Source organism: Dermacentor albipictus, chromosome 3 (genome assembly GCF_038994185.2).
Source record: "Dermacentor albipictus isolate Rhodes 1998 colony chromosome 3, USDA_Dalb.pri_finalv2, whole genome shotgun sequence".
Taxonomy (NCBI): Eukaryota; Metazoa; Arthropoda; class Arachnida; order Ixodida; family Ixodidae; genus Dermacentor; species Dermacentor albipictus.
The window spans coordinates 34,880,451-34,896,214 of NC_091823.1; the positions used below are offsets into that span (position 1 = coordinate 34,880,451).

Below are 15,764 nucleotides of genomic sequence, written 5' to 3' on the forward strand. Positions count from 1 at the left end.
TGCGTTAGTGAAACAAGTTGGAAGGCAGACAGTTGAGTGTTTGTTCTTGGTCTCAGTATGTTGTAATGTAGTGGGTTCACTTCTTTCATTGCTTTCTGCACTATTTTACATCAAGCAGTTTTTCCAAATGGCTGGATGGATGCTTTACAAGTAGGTTAGACATGAAATAATTGATTTTCTCATATCTTATGTTCTGCTAGAGAGTTCCCGCACCGAGTTCACATTCCGTAAGCTTGATAAAACTCGCCTAAAAATTGAAAATTCCTAATCTGTTCTGCATTTGTATGCTTTTCATGATTCTCACAAGATGCGAGAAATGGAGTGAAACTAATTTTTTAATGGGACAAAATAATCGTACTTAAAGGGGATATTCGGATATCAACTGTCTTAGTGGTTCGTGTGTATGTGTGCCCTTACGTGCATACATCATAAACATACTTCTCATATGAACGAAAAGTTTAGCCTCTATGTCATGCCAAATCACTCATTGTGCTCTTCACTTCAACATTTGTCATTGGCTTGGCGACTGCTGTGCCGGTGTTACTGACAGGATCAGTCACTCAGCATGATGCATGACAAAAGAATAACAAATGAAACGGAATGTTAGAAATTCGGTGCCCCAAGACTGCGAAACGCCTAGCCGAGGTGTTAGATGCCAGATGAACGAACATGCATGGCATTTCCCACATATTGCATACATGCAGATGGTGGTAAAGTAAACCCCATGCAAGCGATCATGCGTGCGACAACGATAAGTGACGCGATGGAAATGGCTGCTGCGTTTGCTCGTCGCCCACAAATCGTACCCCATGCGAGTGACAACTTCGAGCGATGTCTCCCCGGTATTGCCGGTATGAGGGCAGCAATATAGGCGCCAAAACTAACGTGATGCGTGCTTTTACTTAAGTTGAAGTGTTTTACTGTAAAAAGGAGCATAAAATATTTCTGAAGGTCTTCCAGTGGGTTCTTATCCTTGCACTATAAAAATTCAATCGTTTGCTTGTTCTGTGCCACAGTTGGTAGTACTTGAGTGATGTACATCCAATTCCAGCTTTGCGCTGTTGGCTCGTCGCTCGTAGCACTTCTGGGCGATGAGCAACGAATTCTAGATTTGCAGAACCAAGCGATCGCACGACAAGACTGAGCGATTTGTTCAAGCGATGGCCCGATCCGTCGCTTGTCGCCGTCGCACACAAAATCACGCCCATGGGGTTTAGTCTTTAATGCACTAGGAACCAAACGCAGTGCTGGCACTGCTCTGCACTGCTACTTGCAAACGGCAGCTGTGGCGTTGTGAGGACGTTTCCCCAATTAAAGTATGTTCAAAGACCCGACATGTTTAGGATGGACACAGTAATGCTTGAAGTGCAAATTATAATGTATGTCAACAAGGACTTGCAAGATAACGAAAAGCACCACACCTCTTGCAAAGCAAGCTCATGTGGTAGCCATTTGTGTCCAGACATATGTCCAGACAACAAAGAAAACCAGAAATCGTGAAGCACACCCCTATACAGTCAACGAACTATTTTTTGGATGCCCAATTTTTGGACATGCCTGGTAATTTGGACACCTTTACAGTGCTGGCAACATACCCCCCCCCCCCCCCCCACCTTCCCCATAGAGCCAATGTGTAGGGACGTCAGAAATTTTGGACAATGAAACCCTTCGCCGACCAATATTTCCGACTTTTTGCCGTGACCGCAGGCTCGAAATGGCATTAATTTAAGCGACCACTGTCGCCATTCTGATTATCTTGCAGCCCCAAACCAGCGCTCTTGCCCGCAGATCCACTGGCAACTGTAGTACTATGAAGCTTCCTTCTGTTAGGTGCGGTGTTTTTCACATAAAGTATTCGCCACTGTCAGCAAAAGCGCTGACTTCGCCTTTGGCATTCTTGCTGATGGCATTGAAGTGCGGAAAGGGTATGAACCGTTGAATTTCAGTTACAGAAAGTCAGCTTCGCCGCAATACAGCTGTGTTACGCTGTCAAGCATACACACTGCATTGCCGTGAAGCATATCCAGAGTGAACAGAGGCCACTGTCGCATGACGTAAAACTTTGTTACACACACATGCACACACTCCATCTCCTGTTCCAATCAAGCATCGAGACACTAATAATTGTACTGGCAGATCGTTAAAGCTATTTCAGAGGTGGCTGTGGTGATTTGAGCCCTTGAGGGCATTAAAGGCATGCATTCATTTTTTGTTGTTGACATTTTTGCAGTCCCTAGGGTGTCCGATAAATCGGACACTGACTTATTTTTGTGCATTTGGTTTCTTTAAAAAGTAAATAATGAGTGCCAACGAAAATTTGTGAATTTGTGTAGATTAGTTTGTAACATGACTTGCAAGCAGCTTTCTCTCATTATATGCTATAGTGATTTGACTTGTTTTTGACTGAAATATTTGTGTCCAAAAGGAGACCATTGCCTGCCTTAAATGTTTGTGAATGTTACGAGGAAAATCTTGAATTCAGGCTGCCAGACAACAAAATGCCCACTTTCTCCGCGGTTTTTCTCTAGCAAGGAAATACCCGATTTGTAATACCAAACTTGAAGAAAAATATATAAAACCAGAAAACAAAGGGCCGCACATATGGATATATACATAAAAATTTCTGTGGGCCTCTATGCCATATCTCAGTAATAATCACTGGCAGAATATGGAGTCAGTGTCCCCTTTAACAGAGGACCACACTGTCGTGATTTGCCAGCTTGAACAGCATTCACAAGCCAAATTGCAACTTATCACACTAGAACTACAGTCTTTCCCATTTTTACATGTTGGACAGGCCCTTCGCACCTATATGCAACACAATGCTCACAGGTGGCAACATAAAGCCACTACGTCATGCTAAAATTACCTTGCAAATTATTCTACAGACATGGCATGCTGCTGACATCTGTGATAAGTGCATCATAGAGATAAGCCAGAGCCTACATGTCTGCAAAAACTAAAAAGCATGCATAACTGTAATGGTTGAAACTTACACTGACCAAGTTGAACTCGGCCTAAACACAGAAGCAGTTAAGAGGAAGCTTTAGCTCAGAGCCACCTCCGATTTCCCTATTCAAGTACACGTAAAATGCAGAAATGCATGCATATAGAGAAAAGCAATCGGCCCAGTTGAATTAAATTTGTTGCATTTTAAGAGAGTAAGATAATTTCCATCAATTCTAGGAAGCACAGATTTAATTTCGGGCTTTGAATTTTTTATAAATATTGATGTAAATCGGCAAGCCAGAAACAAAATACTAGAAGCCTGAAGTTTAAAAATGCAGAATTCTGCACCAAAAATAAATATTACAGTTCTGTGAACTGCATCTCTTACATAAACCTACAACTTACGTGAATTCGTTATAATGCTTATGAGGGCTTTTGCAAAGTTGTACTTTCAACTTAAGGGATAAATTTTACAGCACGTCAATACATCAATTTTGCCTGCCTTAGATGCAACATTAGATCAGTGTACAGAATTGTGACATCACTATTCAGCTGAGTTACTGCGTTGTACTATAGCCCATCCTTCTTTGCGTTTTTGCCATATTCAGAAATTTTTCTTTTAAAAAATGACAGATGATTATGATACTCCCCAATGCAAAATTTCAGTGCAGCTCTATGCGTGTTTTCATTTCACGATATATTGGCTGACGCAAACAATCTGTCTTGTGCGACACATTGCAAGTGGAGCGATTGTGGCACGACAGTCTCGCTAATCTGGAGATCGCAAGAAGCAGTGCGTGGGTGACATGTGGGTGAAGCGTGCGCGCTATTCACAGCAGCCGCTACAGACAGACCTCCCAGACAACATGCGCTACTCTGGCACCATCTCGTAGCCATCGTCACCGCACTATGCTTTAATCTCACGCTTTTGCCATTCCCTCCTCCTCCACTTTACTCCTTGCATCTTTCATACCCCATTGCACTCTGCATTTACTATTTCATCGTTCGCTGTGCCCGTTCACTGAGTTAAGCTGGTGCTCCCCGCAGGAATGGCTGCCCAAGTGCTGCAGTCTAAAACTGATGGCCTGAATGCTTTCTACAGTCACTTAGGTTTTAACTTTCTTCTTTAAATGCAATAGACCTCATCAAACTCGGTGCAGAAGTTGCCAAAAGAAAATGTTTCTGTACCCATGTATTTAGAACTTTCTTTTTTAAATGTAATAGACCTCATCAAAATCGGTGCAGAAGTTCCCAAAAGAAAATGTTTCTGTACCCATGCATTTAGTTGGGAGCTCCCGAGCTAAAGCTACACACATGACAGAAATAAGGCCTGTTTCCGAAAGAAATAAGATGGCACGCATGCTTGCTCGCCAATGTATTTTATGAACATTCAGTAGCACTGCTCTAGCCAATTAGCATGCACTGAAGACGATATGCTTAAAAATGACTAAATTTGAACGCAGCTCCCGGTCCACTGCGGGTGTCAAAATAGTGCTTGAAATTAAAACATCAACCATTCGCGAAAGCACACAGGTTGACAAAACCTTGAGCAACTCTATAATTTCTCACAGCAAGAAGAAGCTGTTGGCGACTTGACACCAGTAAAAAACAAAGAAAAAATAAAATGCGCTTGGAAGGAAGACCAGCTTGTCCATGGCACCTACTCCTTGAATTCCAAGTTGAGGCAATTCACCACAAAGCTGTACGTGTCTGTCAGTTCATCAATCTGAAGAAATGAAAAATAAGACAATTATGCATAATCTTGTTGAAAAAATACCCTAAGCAAATTACATATATGTGTTTACTTAGCAAAGACACCATGGGGGGCATTGTGCAAGTGTCCACCTTACAGAATGTAAGTGGACTGTCTATTTTGGCTGCTGCTGGTTGCCTGGACAAGTACAAGCGAGGAGGACTGGCCAGGGGCGTCTGCCTCATTCTCGCTCGTACCCCAGCCCAGCTAACCAGCACTTCACCAGCAGCCAAAATGGACAGTCTACTAGGCGGACACTCACAGAATATTACTCCAGGAGGCATTCAATATATGACATCAAGTAATCAAGAGTGTCACAAAGCTCCGTATGGGCACAAGACGTGCAATGTAGTTATAAATATAAGCAAATGGATTTGCCAATGGCAGGAAAGAAGTCTTAACACAAGAAGCAAGTGTGGTTTTCAGTGGTGCAGTGCATCAGGTGCTTTGCAATGCAACCTCACACAGGTAATTTTCTTTTGGACAAGATCACTACGCTGCAGGCCAAAATGCTAAATTTTTTAGCAAGAAGCCACTAAGAGATGATTATTACTTTCCGAAATTCTGTTTCTTTCATGTTTCAATAGTTCCAAAATATCTTTCTTTTTATTTTTTAAACCCCAGCATTAACTTACCGCCTCCTGCGGTGAGAGTCAGATGTTGCAATGTGAAAAGCAAAAACTTCAGATTTTCTATCAGATCTCAAAATTGACTTTGCCTAGGAAAGCAACTTTGATACATCTGTATGACTCACTAATAAGCACTTCGGTATGTCAGTGAAGGGGCCCTGAAATACTTTTTATGATGGATTTGAAGTTAAACTAGACTATTTCAGAAATACTTCGCAGCAGAATGCAGAAGCAGTTACTGGCAATCAAAGATCACCTTTGATTTCTTTTGCAGTGCTCCTGCTCCTTCTTCAATGCCTTGTACTGCGAAGGCTGTGATAGAGTGTGGTGTGCACTACTTAATGTTGCTGTGGTATGTAGTTTGAATTTATTTTGGATGTTCACGTAGACGGTATTTCCGATTTTGGCATCTACTATGCACCAAATGCAGTTGTCTCAGCGAGCCACTGTGCACTCAGCAAGTGGGCTCGTCACAGCATCCCGTGAAGCACTGTCATCAACATGAAGCGATGCCTGCCAAGGCATCTAGCCAGAAGTGGCCAGGAGTGAGCACGCACTTGCAAGCGTATGTGTGGGTCTGACCTTGAATTTGACGTGGTTTGAATCTAGCTCGGTGTCTAAAGCTAATCAGAAATAATTAGTTTAATTCTGATGCAAGCTTGCATGGCAAGCGTAAGCAGACGATAGTCTGCTTATGCTCTTATGATGGTAGAGATGCAATGGGGTGTAAAGAGTCACTGAGTAATGTTTGTTACACTTATTACAGATACACATCATCAATGCAGACTATTTGAAGGCAAGATAAGCACACAAAAGTCGGTAAAGATTCTCCATATACAATAGAATCTCGATGACACGAACCTTTCGGAACGGCACAGAAATTCATACTACCTGAAATTTGTCTAATTCACGAACGTAAAATAATTAGGAAATGAAGGGGGGACGCGGAAATGAGATGGCCAACCTGCTCAACATTTCAGATTTTTGTCCCCTGCAATAACACCTTCCTTTATGTCATGATGAAATATTTGGAAATATGCAGCAGAATTTGAAAAATTTTCACTTTTTAGTGTGCCGTCTTTGAAATCGGGAAGAAACTCTCGCTTCGGGAAGTGCTATGCACCAATGATTGAGTGGCCGCGGCTTTCCATTGACACTGTGCCGTCATTATGGTATAACTGTAAAAAGAGATTGGAGGTTTAGATAGCCACAGCTTTGTAGTTCTTCATGCAGAAATAAAAGCAAAGGCGAGCGCGAGAAGGGAGAAATTCCACCGCAATTCGTTACTGTAGCTACGTGGCTTGCAGGGAGTGCACTCTTATTGGATGATGCAAATTTGAATCACTGGCACACTTGTTTTGCACACATTTTAGCAGTAATTAGCTGCACACTTCATGTTCCGAGGCTGACATATCAAGATCTGCCGGGTTATCTCAAGTTTCTTTAGTTGCTGCATCCTAGCTGGTGGTGATCTGTTTACTCTGTTTTGCGGCGGTGAAGCTACTTCGTACTGTGTCATCTGACGGATGCAAAGGTAGAAAAGTTTTGAATCGTCACCAGGTGCCGAAGACGGTGGAAGGTGTGAAACGCAAAGATAAGGCTACTCATGGAAGCAAATGCTGCTGATCTGGCTGACACAGCAAAACTGGGTTGCCTGTTATTGTAAACTCCTGATACAGTTGTAAGGTGTTTGAAAATGGCTGACAAGTTGCATGATATACTGCACAAAGCGAAAGTATTTCTTTTTGATGGAGGGGGAACGCATGGGGGTTAAGTCAAGGTGGAGTGATGCAAGTTGTCCTGGCAACAGGAATGTGACCGATACATTGGTGTGGCTGCTCTGCTGGCCCGACTACAGCCAGTGCCTGGTGTTACCGGTGCAGCTGGGGCCTTGTCGGCTCGACCGAGGATCACACGGTCACTCAATTGTTCTTATCCGCTGCGCTGCGAAGAGTGCTTTGGAACATTAGAAACGTAACATGTAAGCATGACCTGACCCAATGGACTTGGGTCAGGTCATCTGAAAAATGAGTTCTATCATTTTGAAATTCATATCCGGCGCGATCGTATCACCGTGATTCCACTCTAGGTGAGACTAGTGGATTGTTATGGCTTCTCACTGCAGAGGAATCAAAAACTTTGCTGTGGTAGAACTGCTGAAATGATGTTTTGCTGTAGCAGAATTCGTTCTTATTCAAATACGGTACAATGTGAACATGTTCCAATTGGCACTGCAAAGCTGTTGTCTAACAGCCTGTCATGCCACTTCACAAGACCCCTGCAGCTGTTTCAAAGATTCCAATGCTTACCACTTTGGAAATGGGCTTGCCATGCCCATGTCCAGCCTTGGTGTCGATATGGATCAACAGAGGATTTGTCTGCGCAGAGAGGAGCAAAACAAAGATGCAAGGAAGATCTACTACGAATTCAGTGGACCACATTAAAATTTTACGTTCACAAGAAGACAGAAGTTTGATCCCACTCAAATGGCAAAAATAAATCTCGATGAACATACATAAGTACTCTTTCTTACTGAAGAACACTTGCATAGCTAGCACACAATGCAAGAGTTGCAAATAATGTCGCAAAGTTTCTGGGAAAACATGGTGCTATCACTGACGCTGTCAAAGCAGCTTGGAAGTCCTCGCAGCAGCTCCAACTGTAAAAAACACACTGTCAACACTGCTGGGTCCGGGCCATATCTGTTCATACAGCTGCCGATCTGGCATTGTAAAGTGTGCTGACCCCTCGTGGATGTCTTGAAAGTTGTTAGAACTTCAGATTGCCCTTCCCCGACTCTGTATAAGCACCACATTCAGTTGTCTGTACATGTGACATTGTCTAATGCTTTAGGGGACAGTGATGGCACTGCCCTTTGCACATTTGGACAGGTACCATCTCCACTGACACTGTGCAGCTACCATATTTACATGACTGTAAGTCGACTCGAATGTCAGTCGACCCCCCCATATCGCGTGACAGGAAAAAAAAAAAGGAGCATACCTGAGGGTGCATTTGATAACGCGAATTTATTAGTAGCTGACACGGTCACTGGACTACTCGTCTTAACTAGTGCTATCATCGTCAGCACTGCTACAGTCACACAGCGTGTTGTCGTCCAGCGAAATTCCACATTTGCCAAACGACCGCACCACATCTTGTGGAACAGCACCCCACGCCGAATGCACCCAACCACACGCAGCCGTCAGGGAAGCTCTTTTGACAGGTCCGGTTAGCGTAAGCTCGCGGTCTTCTGCCGCCAGCCACTCATTGTACTCGCGGCGGAGCAGGTCCTTAAAAGGCGAAGATCCGTGCTTGTTTCATGACCATGTCACACTTCACTGGCAGGAACCGATCAAGCATTTCAGCGACGTACACCGCAAGCTTGGCCTACAGCTCTGGAAAGCGTCCAGCCTTCGGTATGTGGGAAATTCCTCACTTGCTGTCACAAGTGAAAATTTCACTTCGCTGCAGTCGCCACTCTCGCACCACCTGTTCAGAAACATAGAACTTGCGGCCTGCTGCACAGTGATTTGTTTCTTCAGCGTAAAGGATGGAAGCTCTCTTGAACGCTGCTGTGAACGAGTGCCAAATGATTAGTGGGCCTGGAGCACTCGTGATGACTGAAGAAGCATGCAAGTAGCACGTAGCCGGCATTCAAGTCGAACGTGTCAAACCAATGCTTTTGGTCAAACTATAGAGAAAAACCCGTGAGTGGTGTCTGCTCTTCCATGAACTACCGATACTCCCCACAAGCGCCGCCGTTCTGACGGTGCCGCCGCGAATAGAACAGCAGTGCTTCCATCAACTATCAACCCCCGATGCAGTGTTGCAGTGTATTGATGCAGTGTTGCATGCACTGTAAAACTCTCAAAAATGTTGAAAAACCCCTCCGAAAGCAACAAACACACGGGATAGCGAAAAGCTACGGGTAGGGCCATAGAGCAAGCATAAAATTGCAACTACGGTGTAGCTCCTGTTGGTCTCGCTTTTTTGGCGGTGCCACGTTTTGGTTTCGATTGTAAGTCGACCCCCCCACTTCAGATTTTCAAATTTAGAAAGATGGGTCGACTTACAATCGTGTAAGTACGATACATTGTGGGTGTGTCAGGCTGTTCGCTCCTCTTCTATCCTCATGTCGCAGTGTTCGTGCTGCGCTTTCCTTCAAGCTCCTTTTCAGCTCTTCCAGAGATAGCAATGCCTTAACACCCCCCTCTTGGGAATCTTGGGTGCTCCTTGAGGCAGTGCACTTAGGAGTTTGAGTCAATTCTGAAACCAGTGCACTACTTTGCATAGCCTGTCATACTGACTCACGCATACATCATTTTCGCTCCCCACTGATTTCACAGATGTGGGATAAAGAGTGAGTGAGTGCCGATGAGTCTGAGTGAATGCGAGTAGAAACAGGAGCGAGTGCCGCTTAATGTGAGTACGAACGAAAGTCAGTGACAGTGATCTTGAGTGGATGCGAGCAAGAATGTGAGTAACTGTCGGAGAGTGGGAGTAGATGCGAGTATGGGTATGAATAGGTGCCAGTAAGTGTGAATGGAAGTGAATATGAATGCAAGGGAATGTTGGTGAGCATGAGTGGGTGTGAGTAAGAACGTGAGTGCTTATGAGTGTAAGCGCACATGAGTGCAACTGTTTATGAGCGAATATCGGCTTTCCTGCCAACCCATGCTATTTTGTGCTGTGAGCAACAATAACTGACTTTTCTGTGCCTGCAGCCCCATAAAACTTTCTGTCCCATTTATTTGCACTGGACTCTGTCAAGAAAAAGAAAAGCATGTCCATTTCTGCACTCACTTCATAGGTGGTCTTTTATTCAGCACTAAAACAAAGGAAATGCTCCTCACACCTCAAACATATGCAAGCAGAATTAGCTCTGCACTGCATTTATATAAAAACTTATTTGATACATCGAACAGAAGGAGAGCAAGAGTGCTGAAAAATAAGGATGTCTCACATTTGGCATGCTACTTCGACCTGCCACTGCCTTTTGTTTTTTCCGCTAAATCTAGCTGTCAATTCCAAAGGGCAAAACAGGAAGTCATCCAAAGCCTTTTTCCATGTGCAGCAAAACCATCTATCATAGCTGCTGCCAGTAAACACATGGTGTATTGACCTGATTGCAGTGTGCACCCGTTCTTTACGGTCAGAAATGGAAAGTGCAATGCCCTCGGCTGTAGCACACACCCAGACTGAAAAACGCAATACCCTCCCCTAACCAGATTTTCATAGTAAGAGAGAGAAATTACTTGTTCTCACTTGGAAAAAAGAAAATTTGATACATCCATGCCACTGTAGACCAGAATCATTTGTCGTCATTGTCCGAGGCTTTTACACCATCATCAGCTGCCCAAAGCGTAATGCCTGGTACCCACAGTACAGCAAAGCACAGCTTCTAAACTTAGAAGGTGAGATTAAAATAACTGACAGCTGGGCAAGATGAGATCGATTCAAGCTGTGGGTTGCGCAGAAAATAGACAGATGATAACAAAGGAATGGATGACAGGAGCGCTCATGCTGTCCATTCATTCCTTCTCGTCTGCGTGTTTCGTGTGTAACCCACAGTATGTTGGATCAGAGATTGGGGTGTAGGATTTGGTCACACATCTAGTGTAATTTTTCTTTTGTTCTCAACTCTAACGTGCATACTCTGGAAAAATCATGCATAGTACTCAACTGCTTCTCAACAGAAAGTCCACCAAGGTAACCACAACATGATTTCTATAATGACTTTTCTAAGAAATGTAACATATTAGAGAATGTTTGTCTGTAAGCAAAATTGTGCGTTGGAATCGAGTAAACACAGTAATACGTGTGGCAGTATGCACCCCTCCATGCCTGTACCTGCTTGTTGGAATTCCCATGAGTGTGTTGCAGCTGAGCAATGAACTTGAGCGAATGGCATGGCACGACACGATCATCATGGTCGGCCGTCAGCAGCAGTATGCAGGGGTACTGGACGTCATCACCCATCACGGCCGGTATGTTATGCAGAGGCGAGTACCTGGCACCAGGGCAAGAAAAGTTGAAAGATGATTTCTTAGGCTTTACCACACAAAGACAAGCAGTTGAAGACAACAACTTCAGTTTGTTTTCTCACTACCAAAGCATGGGGTGAAGGATGAATAAGGGTGTTAAATGCATGAATAATTAAATATGAGCAAATCACGTGAAGGCACTAAGACTTTCCAGAGAACCTAGCAAGTTCCTTTACTTTTTTGTGAAACCAACGTCTATGCATAAGCAATATGCTGTGTGCCAGAAAGTCACTCCAGTGACCTTGAAACGCTGCAACAACTAGGTTGATGAATTACTAATTTTCGAGTTCATATCACATGTAAACTCAGTAAGAAGAGATTTCAAAAGCGAAGCTTTTCTTTGGGAACCTCGCTGAGCTTTTGTGACCGTGGGTGCTGTGTGGCTTTTTTCTTGCCAAATAGGCCAACCAATTAGAGCGGAGGACACGGGAGACATCACCGCCGCTGGGTTCCTTCAGCTGCCATCAGATGGCGATTGCCTCCACGCATGCACGGCACCGACCGTGCAAAAAACGAAAAAAAGAGAAAAATAATTAAAATAAAATAAAAGACAGATAGCTCGCTTCTACATGGAAGTGGCAGCAGCATTGCATTAGCCTCGCTATGATGCCCGACTAAAGCCTTCCGTGTCGCTCTGTTCGGGCATTCAATAAACACAAACTCTTGTTTTGTCTCTTTATGCACTTGCAGAAAGCTTCACTGTATATTGAGTCCAACTTGTTGAATCCACTGAATTTTTTTTAAAGCTGAGAATCATTTGGCAACAAATATTACGTTCACCAACACTGGTATCACAAAACTGTCATAAAATGATGCCATCTGTTCACAGCATGACACAAATGTCATGCTACATGTGCTCCGATTATATTCAGCCCACTTGTACCAATAAATAAACGTATAAGGAGGTTAAGTCACTTTGAGTTGATGCAGAAAGCAACATCCGAATGTGCGTATTTTGGCAGGTGCAATGGGCAATCTAACAGACAAAAGACTGTAAAGGATTTCACTGACCTGTACAGGTAACTGAACATTTTTTCATCATCTGAGCTTCCATAGTCTGATGTCCACGCATAACCAATGGTAAACTTGTGGAAACGTAGCATGTCCAGCACACTGCACAGAAAAAGGTAAGGGAGTGAGGCACAAGCCCGTGTATCAGCTGTGGCAAATTCTGTTTAGCAGCCAAAAGGCATATAGTGGGAGAGCATGAGAGTATAAGTGCATATTTCTGCACAAGAAGCACAATTCGATCTTTGGCAAGGCCCTGGGGGATGCAAATGGTTCCAAAATTAATTTTGAAGTCTCACTGCACATACAGACACGGTACACCGTTCAAGGCCAACTGAAAATTTTACTTTGGCTAAATTTGTTGTAAATTATTAGTGAATATATACTACAGAAGCAACCTTGGCAACGTTGCAGGGCCGCTAATCATCAAATTTATTTATTACCTGTTTTTAAGCACTGGCACCTTTGCAGATGACAAGGGCACCAGTTGGTTAAGAGATATGGTGCAGATCTCAGAACATGGCCTCTGAGATTTCAAGCACGCAACGGGCATCACCTTATCTAAAAGGTCTTCTCCAGGTGCCGTATTGGTCCTCAACATTCCAGGTCTTTTCATTTTCAGCAAGCATTAACGGCAGTGCATTTTTTTACTTTTGTATGGAAAATGCCCATTCTTGCAAGCTTTTTGTAATGCACCTAGTTGAATTTCAACACAAACAAACTTTGGCTGCTCTATATCTACACTGTCTGAAATTAGGCTTTTACATAATCAAAAATTTTATTGCAGTTGACTTTATGGGCAAAAATTTTTTTTTTCACATACAACTTTCAATTTGTACAAAGATAAGCTAGAAGTGCCCTGCAAATTTTATCATCTAGTAGCTTGAGGATCACTATAGGATTAACTTGGCCAACTCAATAACCTAAAGAGACACTTACCCTACTTGGCAGATGACGCACTTGAACAGGTCTGGCCGCTGATTGGCACATGCTGCCACCACCAGGCCTCCATTGGAACCACCCTGCACCACAAGCCTGTGCAGGCCACACAAAGACTGCTCAAGGCAATAATAAGCACATGCCTAATGGTTGCAACGCTAGCACAGAAGGTATCTTGGCTGCGTGATCAGTAAGAGATCAAAATGTAACCAGCGACCAATCAAGCATGCTGTGAAACGTGCTATGAAATGTGGTGCGCGCTGTGCAGCGCGTTGACACCAGAAAGGGTTGGATTGGATACAAAATGCAAGCTCACAGACTATCACGTGGCATTCTCTAAATCGAAATTTTATTTTCAACTCAATAAAATGGACCGGTAATTGATTACAAGCACACGTCTAGATACTTCATGGGCAAATAAGCTATATTTTACTTTATAAAAGTGTCCAAAGTTTTTAAATTTGATTTCACTACCCTGAATTTGGCCAGAGGGCTCTGCAACTAGGAAATATTCCTTCCGCTACGCTAAATGCATAACTTAAGGGTGAAAATCGGCCGCCACTCCGACGTGGCTGAATGAGGCAACTAGGAACAGAGCGCAACATAGAGACGTTCAACTAAAACACACTAGTAGCGATCCCTTTAGTGGCAGTGTCTCTCTCGGCAGTGCTTAGAAGATAATGAATGCATTGAACACACATCATCTCTTGTAGAAAGAGCCTATTTCCAGTCTGCCGTAGCTCACAATGTCCGACTACCATATTTACCTGATTCTAACATGCGGCACTTTTTTCTTTGAAAAAAATTGGGCCATAAATTGTCCTGATGGTGCAATCAGACACAATACTAAGACCACTTTTGTGGCATTTGTGTGCTATATCGCCCAACAAAAATGTATTGCAGCAAACCTAAATTTAAGAACTGTCTAGCAGAGATGATTTTAAGAAATTGGTTGCCATTGTGAAACCCATATTGCCGTGCCCTTGCCCACCTTTGCCTATTTTTCTTGCTAAAAAATTGGCTGCGCTTCTGCTTTCTACTTTGCTTAGGAGATTTAATGTCATTTCTACATTAGTTGTCTACTTTGCACCTGTAGAAACTGGCGCGTGTTTGATTTGAGGGCATGTTAGAATTAGGAAAATACTGATATATGAATCATCTTTGTGTTTTGACATTTTTTCTCTGTTTTGTTTAATGTGACCTGTGGGACAATTCAACGAATTTAGCCAGACCCGTCATGGTCGAATTAACAGAAGTCAACTGTAGCAAGTATATGCAGGCTAATGCTGCCATTATGCATGCATTATGCCTATACAGTATTACGAAGGAAAGCTTGTCTAGAATAGCACCAGTGAATATGATTGGGAAGTTTAACATAGTTTCTAACACTGGCTAACTATACTACTAAGCTCACAACTTCAGCCTCTTTTACAGAACTTCTCATTCCCCTTTTCGTTGTTTGCAAATGCACTACAGTGAGCCACTTTGCAAGCACTTACTTCTCCTTGGTGGTGTAGTTGTTCTCGACGAGGTACTCAGCGGCTGACTGAAGATCGTCAAACGTGTTTTGTTTGTGGAAAAGGCGACCTGCATTGTGCCATGCCTCGCCATACTCCCTGTTTAGAAGACAAAAAGCATGTCACATTTCAGGACTACTTGGGGCTACTACCGAGGTATAGCACTACAACATTACCACAGCAAAGACTCACTTCTTTAGGCAAAGATAACTCTGTGCAGCAAGGTTGCACATACAACTAATGAACAATGGTTAGGGCACTAAAAGGTAGCCTGGGATGCAAAGTTTTCCCTATTTCTGAACACTGCTTTAGTACCAAACAGCCATTCGCACATGAGGTACCAGCTACCAAAGCTCGTACTTGAAGTAAACACAAACTGGACCGTACAAAACATATTAGGAAGTGTTAGAATGACATCTTTTCAGACATACCAGGCTGTAGTTTGGTATGACAAAGCTAACCAGCGCATGTAGTGTATATTCAAACGATTTATTTTTACATATAGCCTACAGCAACAATCAGCAGTCAACAGAAAAGAGGACAAATCAGCATATACAACCTATGCGAATAACCACATAAAATATCATTAAAATCTTTATGAAGCAATTCGTATGTTTGGTTATCACAGCTCTGACTACTCCTTTTTGGTCAACCAAGGTGTGGCTTCATTGCACTGTGCAGTGCATAGCTGTGAAGCCACTATGAAGACACTTGTAAGCAAAAAATGTAAGCAAAACTTACATTTTATAATACCTGGAGTGGGTCATACAAGCACAAATACAGTATATCTATCATCAGGTTAAATGGCAGCCAGTAAATAATCTGCAGCCACAGCACTATGTTAATAAACGATGCAGTGAGTGCTCAACAATGTTGTTATAAAGACCAAAGTAAGCAGTTATATTTCTGTCAGCCATGATAT

The 15,764-nt window shown here is 43.1% G+C and overlaps 1 protein-coding gene across 1 annotated transcript in view; it reads right to left on the reverse strand.

Annotated features, from left to right (window-relative positions):
• Positions 1-4,483: 4,483 nt before the first annotated feature.
• LOC135902788 (prolyl endopeptidase) overlaps positions 4,484-15,764 on the reverse strand; it is a 43,382-nt gene continuing 32,101 nt past the window's right edge. The window contains exons 14-19 of the mRNA XM_065433035.2: positions 14,825-14,941; positions 13,326-13,421; positions 12,390-12,491; positions 11,185-11,344; positions 7,641-7,709; positions 4,484-4,675 (exon numbers count right to left, since the gene is read on the reverse strand). Coding sequence (XP_065289107.2) covers positions 4,610-4,675; positions 7,641-7,709; positions 11,185-11,344; positions 12,390-12,491; positions 13,326-13,421; positions 14,825-14,941 — 610 coding nt within the window. The 3' untranslated portion in view covers positions 4,484-4,609. The remainder of the gene's footprint in view (positions 4,676-7,640; positions 7,710-11,184; positions 11,345-12,389; positions 12,492-13,325; positions 13,422-14,824; positions 14,942-15,764) is intronic.